Raw genomic sequence first — 9,834 nt, 5'->3', positions numbered from 1 at the left:
AAAGCTTAGATATTACTCGATAAGCGAAACTTACAGAATCGGCCGGAGATCAAGATGATGCAGCCCTGCCAACCCGTACGAACTCGTGAAAAAGAGGAAAGTAACGGCGAAGTCGCCTGCTTGAAAGTAAGTATGAGGAAAAAGTAGTTTGTTGTATTGATTGGTTGATGATTACAGATTTGTAAAGGCAGCTATTTATAGCCCCGCTTAGATATCTTCTTAACCGACTAGAATTCTATCCCTAATTCAAACAGAAAACAAATATTTACAAGCACGATTCGTGCTAGGTTGGTTACTCCACGCTTCGTGGGCTGATTTCCACCTTACCCTTCTACTCCTTTCTAAGCCCGTACAGGCCCAGTTAGCCCATCCTCCTAATCGACCGATTCTTTATCGGCAAAAGGCTACCGATTGGGACTCTGGTATACTCGACCCGAAGCGAAACAGAAATCACCGGCCGATCTCACACTGTAGCACCATTTGGCCGATTCCCAACTGTACTTCTCCGATTCCCTCTCTTCTTGGCGCCGATTCTACTAGTGACGAAATCTGACGTCAACAACGAGGCTAAAGTTTAATCCGATAGGCTTCGCGGCAGTTCCATTCCTAAATAGCAACTTGCGAGGGTGACGATCAAAAACCTTGATCCGCATCCCCAACAATGAGTCCTCACAACGAATAATGTATTGGTAAGAGCATATCCACTATCACTACTGGGGAGAAAAGTTAATTGATGATCTGGATAAAAAAATCTGAAAACAGGGTGCTCTCAGGATCAAGAGTTAAATTTAAAACAATATCTTAATGAACGATTTGGTTTTTTGAGAAAAAACTTTTTATCTCTTTTATGCAGACTGTTTTAAGGAGAGCATATTGGCTGCGATTTTGGTCCCTGTTACAGTTTGAGGATATAAGGGAGACTATTCCTTTAGCAAGCAAGGCGTTGGAGGTCGTCGCCTTGGACTTTTTGCCAACAATAAATGGAGAAGCAATAATAGACTTTGCTTTTGATTTCTTCCTACCATTTGCGTACTATACCTTTTCTATCTGTAATCAGCCTGTGAGCTGAGAGTATTGTTAAACCTTGATTGTGTGCGGCGGAATATTATCCTTTTCTAAAAATGTCCCATGCATAGAACTCACGAAAGTTTGTTGCACCAATTTCAAAACATCTACACTACCACGAGTGTATCTAGCAACATGCCACCCTGAACACATCCAAGCAACTCATGCACGTCAATACATCATTACTCTACATCACAAATGTCATTACTAATAATTTTTTCATCACACATGATCTTAGATCTTGTATTCAGAATGTTGATCAATAGCACAATGTATGTCAGGATTTGTAGTCCTAACCAAATGTAATGCTCAATTCTTGAGATCAGAGAGGAGAGGCCTCATGGTGTTCTTTAGTCCGAAATCAGTTCCAGCAAAAAGCATGCAGCTTTCAAGGTTAGACATGATTTCAGAAGCATTAGACACTGACAGCACAAATTCCTTGTTTCTGAAGTGTTGGGCATACTGGTGGCGCTGCATCATGGGTTCAACAATCCGGCAACAAAGCTTCACAATTCTCAGACTCTCAGCTGTTTCCTGACAGTTGTCTTCAACTATCGCCTTCATCTTTGCGACAAATGCAGCAGGTCCTACGCCTACCTTTTGGATAGCATCATCGAAATCATCTGCACTGATCAGTTTGTCTCTTATAACCAGAGCAAGGGATAAAAATGCTTCCCGCATTAACTTTGTAGTGGTGGTCTCGTCCTCGTTTCCTCCATCAGATGGCTTGTTTCGTTCTGCTGTTGAAGAAGTTTCTTGGATCTCTGTGCCGTCTTCTTGTGTATCATTGTTATGGTTCTCTTCGAGGTTTCCTGGTGCAGAATTTTGCTGGTTTTCCTCGTCTCTTGGTGGTGAAACTCCGTTTTCAGGTGCTACTCTTTTGGTAGACAGTATTTCTGCGAGGACCTGCAGCAGCAATGCTACTTAATTGGCTTCAAGGAATAGTAATTGGAGTGAAATTCAAACCGCTACACACACGAGGTACTGATAAATGAGGGAATAAACAGATGTTTGTGTTAATATGCTTGCCTGTATTATTCTTTACTTTTTTTTTAAGAAAAATGTCTACTGCTGTGCTGCCAATGTATTTTGGATTATATTGATAGTCTTGCACACTCACCTTTGGCAGTAACGTTTCCTTGATCCATTGTTTGTCCAAATCACAGTAATCGCACATGTTCTCCAGGATTTGTGCTGCTATTGCTCTGTATGTGGTGTTCTTAGCATCAAGTATCACACTGAGACGATCCATGATGTCGTTTTGTATAGTCATTATGAGGGCAGAGTTACATTCAATCTTGGTTGACAGGAGCACCAGTGTTCTCCCAGCCATTGCTTTGCGAGGTTTTAGCTCCGCGACGGGTTCTTCGCCTTCTCCATCTGCAAGGAAGATCTGCAACTGCTTCTTGATGAGCTTTCCTTTGGTTTCGTTGCCGAGGTTGATCGGCAGATCCAGTGCCAGCTGTGTGAGGATCCCCATGGCTCCGATCTGCAGCTCTTCATCAAAATGTTGGAGAATGCTCTCGAGGTTGCTCATTGATTGCTTGTTAGTGCAGATCTCCCGGCGCAGCCTTCTGCTGGTCTTCCCTGTAGTCTGGAGGAGCTTGTACAATACCTTCAAGGATCTGCTTACGACGTCGGCCCAGTTGATGTTGTTGCTTATATCTTTCATCAAGTTGGCAGAAGAGAGGGGTGCCATGACCTTGCGGAGAAGGCCGGGGGTGCTGCACATGCACCTGCAGTTGTGGTCGTCGAACGCGAGCCCTTCAAGGATGGCCAGGCCTTGCAGGATCAGCTGGTTGGGCCCTCCTCCGCGGCTGCTGCCACCTTTATCTTGTTTGTTCGTGAGCAGCAGAGTTGTTTCCTCCTGGAGCAGGGAGGATATGCACTCGATCGCGCCGGGGAACTGGGCGAGATGGATGTCGCCGGCGAGATGCGCGACGACGCGAGCGGCGGCCTCTCTCATCTCCCTGGCCCCGTACGATTGTCTCCACCCTAGCGCGTCGATGAGCTTCTGGATCCTGGGCCTAAAGGGAAGAAGCTGCGTCCTGATGTCTGCCCCCTGCGTGACGAAGGCGTCGAGGAACCTCAAGCCTGAGAGCATGTCGTCTTCCCATGATCCCGAGTCCAGCGAGTCGACGGCGAAGTCGCGTAGCCTCCTACCACGGATGGATGCAGGCTCCCGCCAGCATCTGGCTCGAGTGTCGGAGAGGTACCTGAAAAGATAGCTGCGGCACCATTGCTCATCTGGTAGACCGAGGTTTCGACGGTATGCGCGGAGCGACCTCGCAGCCGAGCAATCAAATAGTGGCCATGAGATCCATAACACGTAGAGCCCGCCTTGGAGGAGGACGAGGGAATAGAAGATATCCAGCGCTGGCATCAGGTTCCCGTCGCTGCTGGCATCTTCACCGTAGTCACGCTGCGCTATGCGCCACAGTGCGAATGCGATGCAGGCGACGGGCCCGCTGTACCCGAAGAGGTACGCGGTGACGCAGCTCATGGCCTGGAACGGCAATATTATGGTTCCAATGTAGAGAAACCAGAAGGCTCCGTCAACACTCCAAGTTGTTCCACGTAGTCTGGCAGCCAAGGAAACGATATTTTCGGCCAACATGGAAACAAAATTGGGGACCAGGTGCTCGGCCAAGTCGTTGAAGATTCTGCATGCCCATATCATGAAAAATTAAATGCACGGTAAAAGCATCTCCGACTGTGCCACGTCAACTATTACTAGTTAAATATATTTTTCCTGCATAGGGGAGGGAGAAAGAGAGAGACATGGAGTAATGTATGTATCCTTTTAACTTTTCTAGATTCTTAGTTTTCGCTACCCTCTGCTTCCAAATTATATACCGCTAAGAGCAACATCTATAGAGAGATGCCATGACACCTTTCTACCCCTCTGCTTCCAAATTATATATTGTTTTAACTTTTTTCTAATTCTTAGCTTTTGCTATGATCTAGAAATAATGTATGTCTAGATGCCTAGCAAAAGTTATGAATATAGAAAAACCAAAATGATCTACAATTTGGTACGGATGGAGTACGGTTAACGATGCAAGGGTGTATTCAATGGAGTTTTTAAGTCAGTTGATTAATGGCTTATTTTGGCAGGGCTTATGCAACTAGCTAATGAAGCCCCGCCAAATTGGAAATAAAAAGGCATAACTTAAGAAGCACACCGGACTAAAGAAGTCAGAAAAAGTGACTTCCCGTTTTTCCTACCTCCCCAAGCATTCAATACCCTGCAAATTATCCACTTTGCTACTATAAGGCCAGTCTTAGTGAGAGTTTCATACAAAGTTTTATCAGTGTTAATTTCTATACCACATCAGCAATTTTGCTAACTTGGCAATGTCTTTATGAGGAGAGAGTATGGAGTTTCATGAAATGAGAGAGGAGTTTCATGAAATAAGTTTCATCCTCATGAAACCCAGTAGCCACTGTTACCAAGTTTATAGTCTAGCTAACTGCGCAATGAAATTGTGCATTGAGATTGGCCTAAGAAGTCGTTTTGCAACTTTCTGAAGGATTTTTGCTCCACTAAAAAAGTTGCTTTACAAGACATTACTACACAAATCGTTTGTAGGTGTGGGCAAAAACGGATTTGCAGGGCACATTCCAGATCCGCCCTGCTTTTCATAGCTACAAATGGCCATTTGTAGGGGTGGTCCTCACCCACTCCTACAAATCAATTAAAAAATAAAAAAACCACTGGGCCCGCCATTGAGCCATAGCCCCACCTATCTAGGCTGTCGCAGGCCTGCGCTGCTATGCCATCCGCTGTGGGGCCATGCGCCACCATCTTCCGCACCCCAGGTCGCACCCCTGCCTCTGCGCCGGAGGACCACGCACCCCCAGCCTCCAAGCCGTTGGCTGTGCACCGGAGGGCCGCATTGCTGGCCTTCACACCGTACCACCTGTCGGCCTCCCCCTACTGGCCGTGCAGAGATAGAGAGGAGGGAGACAGAGGGGAAAAAAAAGAGAACAGGAGAGAAGGGAGAAGGGATAATTAAGGAGTGGAAGGGTGAGGGAGAGAGAGAGGGGGGGGTATGTGTGGACTATGGTTGCTGCTGCCTATGCATGCATGTGATGCTCTGTAGGGGATGGATGGCCCAATGGTCCGCCTCTGAAAGTGGATTTTCCGAGCAGGTCAAGGTAGGGCTGGATAACGAGTAAGCTCAGCTTGGCTTGGTTCGGCTCGTGCCAGCTTGTATCTTAACAAGCTGGCTAGGCTTGGCTTGTTAAGGTAACGAGCTAAAAGCTGAGCTCGGCTCAGCTCATTAAAAGCTCAAGCTGGCTCGAGCCTACTCACGAGCTAGGTCACCAATATGTATGCAAAAGAAGAAACATAGTAAATCTGACCGCAAGTTGAATCTTTATATTAATAAAGTAAGCAAAACTACTACCCTCAAATGCGGGCATACTAATGGGTGCGTGCGCTAGGAGCCCAAACAACCAACAGTTCCCGTTCACGACAACTGCTTCACTCCCCTAAACTTTCCATTTTGAGATAGTTCCGATTCCCTCAACTTTCTAGTTTTGAAATATCATAACTTGCATATAACTTTTACTTATAACTTGTTACTGATAAAATTCTTACGGATTAATTTGTAAGCACAAGATTTATAACATACAATTTATACATATAACCTTTACATACAACTTTTAAAGGACAATTTTGATTTTCTATTTTTAGAAAGTTATAGCCTATACACAAAACTTATCATATAACCTTTTTTCTGACAACTTGTTATGTGATAATTTGCAGCATAATTTTTATGACATACACAACTTATGTGTATAACGTTTGCCACAACTTCTATGAGAACATTGTTAGACATCTTATGCACATAATTTGTACACAAACTATTTTTATATTAATATGAATGGCATGAAAAAATGACATACACAACTTATGCGTATAACCTTTGCCACGACTTCTATGAGAATGTTGTTAGACATCTTGTGCAGGTAATTTGTACACAAATGATTTCTATATTAGTATGTATGGTATGAAAAAAATAATTGGATAGGAAATGGAAATATAAAAAAAAGGAAAGAAGACACATCAAGAAACATCCATACCACCAAGGTGCTAAAGAGATCATCGAAAGGCAATTGACACAAGCTTAGAGAGTGACTAGTGCTAGGATAGTCCTAGAGTGAGTGAGTGCAAGGTGTTGCTACCTTGTGTGTGGTTCTAGGAGTGAACCTACCTTGTAAGCTTGGTGCGCTGGTGCCTTGAGAACTTAGTAGCTCGCCGTCAAGTCTTTGACCCTCCAGCTTAATGTGGAGCGATGACGGCGACCGTGTGTGGGGGACGAGGAGACAACTTCCTTCATGGAGAAGCTCCACAGTGGAGACGCGTCAAGGTGATCGAAAGAGAGGGAGTGGTGAGCCTTGCCTTCGTGGCAATCTTCTCATTCAGCTTGGCGAGAACCTTAGTAGCGAGCCTAAGACCTTGACCGGGAGCATATGCTTGGTGGAGCTCCAACGTGGACTAGGTGTGGCATTTACCTACTGATACCATGGGATAAATCGTCGTGCCATGTATGCACCGTTCCTAACACACTCCTTGACGACGTTTTCATATTTCTTACTTGCAACTTGAATGCTTTTACTTTCTAGAGTAGTATCTTGTTAGGATTGGCTATAGGTTGCAAAACTCTTTGGGTGGGAAGTTAGACTAGATCAACCATAGATGCACATCTAGATAGTATGATCTAGTTTGTGTTTTGATGCTTTGTAGTGGAAGCTGTAGTTTAAAGTTTTAAGTTTGCCTAATTCACCCCCTCCCCTTCTTAGGCCACGAGCAGCGATTCCTTTCAAGGATCTAGCGGTGGCACAACAACGAAGCAAAGGAGTCCTATTTGGGCCTTGGGCCTTGGAAATTGCCAACCTTATTAGCATGTCGAGATTTCCTCGAGCTCGTTAAGCTTGCGAGCGGAAGCCAAGCCAACTCGAACCCGCTTGTTGTATACTAACGAGCTAAATTGTCTATTCAAGCTTGCTCGTTACCATAAAGAGCCGAACAGAGTTAGCTACGAGCCGAGCGAGCTAACTAGCCATGAGTCTTTTATCCAACCCTAGTCATGGGGGTGACCCACCTATGAAAATAAATCCACCAGAGGTTGAGGAAGAGAACAAGCTTTAGTTGATGCCAGCCACGTCGACGTGGACATGGCGCCATGCAACAGCATAAAGGCGCCACACTATGTAGATTGTTTTAGTCTTTTTAGATAAATAGTTTGTACTATGAATCTAGACATGACCTATATCTAGGTCCATAACAAAAGCTATATATATCTAGAAAAGCCAAAACGGTCCACTTCCTTTTCTGGCCCGACCTGCCTCCACTGTTACCTCTTGTTCACACGCGCGCACACGACCCAGCTGCCAACCCAGCCCACTGCAGCCTCCCGACGCCGTCGTCTTCCTACTCCATCACCCCTGCTCGCATGTGATGTCGCCACTGCACGTCCGTTGCACCTGCTCCGCGAGCTCGCCTCTCCAGCCCTTCACCATGCGCCGCCATTGCCCATACCTCCTCCATTCCCTGCGCCCGCTAGTACCACCCCTCCAGCCCAGAACCCTATCATCCCTACACCCCCGTACATGCAGCGGCGTATGCCACCGGCAAACCCCCGCCTTCATCTCCTCACCGGCCAGATATACTCCCCGACCAAGTGTGTCGCATGTACCAAGCATTCACCGCCCTAGCTCACCCCCGCCAAAGTTCCTCCCCTGCCCCTATCCCATCCTCACCAGCCGAGACACGCGTCGCCACGGCTACCACGCCATTAGCAACCACCCCGGCTGGATGAGCTCCAATGAGCTCATCCGAGCCCTGTCACAGCTCCGCCATCCTATAAAAGGCCCCCACACCCCTCCTCGCCTCCTCACCACCGCTCCTCCACCTCAATCCACCTTGCCAGCTTTAGGAATGGCACCGCGCCGCCTCCACCGGCCACCATGCTCTATCCACTAGAGCTGGGTCAGGTCAAAGTTGAGAGCGTCGTGCGGCCCTAGCTAGTCCCTCCCTGCACTGTAGTGGCACCCCACTGGCCGCTCCCTACTAGCCCCGCCTTCGCCGCTAAACCCTACCGCTACCACACGCCGTCGACCCCTTCCAGCCGTGGTGCTGCCCACGCGCGCTCAAGGTGCCATCTGTTGATGCTCGTTATTGACAAACTTTTAGTGCTATTTAACTAGTGTTTTCATGCTTAATCTTATACTAACCTACCACTTGGCACCTGAAATAACCCCATTATTGCATGTGTTGTATTTTGGAGTATATTGCATTATGACAGGAAATACGACATAATCAAGGGGGCTTGCATAAAGAGATTAATGGATATGTGGACATGGGTCATCGAGGGAAGCCAACACAAGGAAGAAGAGGACTAGAAGGGCCAACAAGGGCCCAGGCCGATCGGCCTTGGACCCTTTGGGCTGATCAGCTTGGCCCATTCTAGGACCTAGTCGACCTCCCGTTTCTTCAGCGTGAAGTCTATGATGATGTCTAGAGTTTTTTCACCAACATTGACCTATGAAGCGTCCCCACATAAGTAGAGACTAAATGTGATCCAATTATCAGTCCCAGGAGGCTGATAACACATTTATTCAACAGATAGTTCAGAAACCGTACAACTCCCGAAGGAGCGGGCGGGCAAGCCACACCCAAAGCAAGACTAAAGCGATAACAATACAAATCCAAGTTGCAGTCCAGTCGGACTCCGGGCTGCAATCGGAACTAAGCGTCAGCGGAAGCATCCTGCAAAAGGGCCAACACCGCAGGCAGCGTTGGGTGCAGACGCAACCTCCTACTCGAAGTCCTCGGCGACGAAGTCCGGATCCTCCTCTGAAGTAACAACACAAGGGTGAGTACAAAAGTACTCAGCAAGTCCAACCCCATCTACGGAGAGGGATACAACAAGAATATGCATAAGAATCATCAAGGATGAAGCTATGGTTTATTTGCAATAAAGCTGAATTTTAGACATATGCAGGGTTTCATTTTAAAGAAGTTTCATGGAAACAATTTAATAAACGATATATCAAGTGGGGTTGATCCTACACAAAGGATCCAAGTTTTATCGCTACCGGACTCCCCGTCCGCCGTAGCGCACGGCACAACTGCCGGACACTTCCAAAATTCCACACACCCACACACGCAGCACATACCAGTCATCCCACAAAAACTAGTTGTGTGACCGAGCCGTAACTCGTCCAATGCCGTGGACACAGCTACCCGGATAGGTTTTAACTCTGCAGAGGTTGTACACTTTTCCCACAAGTAGGGTACCGTATCGCGATCACCTTAGTGACGGTACGGATCCTAACAAAGCCATTACCCACCTTAGCCAACACTGACTAGTCAACATGGAAGCACCCAAGGGGTTAGCAACCCATCCACGAGGCCGAAACCGGGACCTAAGTCACCAAGAGCTTAGTCCTTTTCCAAGGGCTCCCGTTGCTCACCAGCACACCTGAAGCCTAGCAGTTTAGCTAGTGGGGTTTATGCTAAGCCGTTGCCCATACAACGGTCGAGTGGTTGTACGATGATGGAATCAGGCAGGATGACACATCAACTCGGTCCTTAGTCATGACAAGATGGATATCTCCCACTCTGCTCAACCACTAAGGTACGAGCCCAACAACCCGGCATTCCACACAAGAAACGCCCATCCATCTCATCCACCACCTCTCTTTACACCCGAAAACCCAACTCCTCAATTAAACACACTCACACATTTATTTTCC

General features: G+C 46.9%; 1 protein-coding gene across 3 annotated transcripts in view; it reads right to left on the bottom strand.

Annotated features, from left to right (window-relative positions):
- Positions 1-1,230: 1,230 nt before the first annotated feature.
- The window catches only part of LOC117849672 (uncharacterized), a 33,574-nt gene continuing 24,970 nt past the window's right edge, over positions 1,231-9,834 (bottom strand). For all 3 annotated transcript variants that reach the window (XM_034731311.2, XM_072292891.1, XM_072292892.1), the window contains exons 3-4: positions 2,186-3,728; positions 1,231-1,971 (exon numbers count right to left, since the gene is read on the bottom strand). In XM_034731311.2, the coding sequence (XP_034587202.1) occupies positions 1,375-1,971; positions 2,186-3,728 (2,140 nt within the window). In that variant the 3' untranslated portion in view covers positions 1,231-1,374. The remainder of the gene's footprint in view (positions 1,972-2,185; positions 3,729-9,834) is intronic.

Source organism: Setaria viridis, chromosome 3 (genome assembly GCF_005286985.2).
Source record: "Setaria viridis chromosome 3, Setaria_viridis_v4.0, whole genome shotgun sequence".
In the NCBI taxonomy this organism is placed as follows: Eukaryota; Viridiplantae; Streptophyta; class Magnoliopsida; order Poales; family Poaceae; genus Setaria; species Setaria viridis.
The sequence above is the reverse complement of the archived record's forward strand: the minus strand, read 5'-3'. Positions and strand labels throughout refer to the sequence as shown.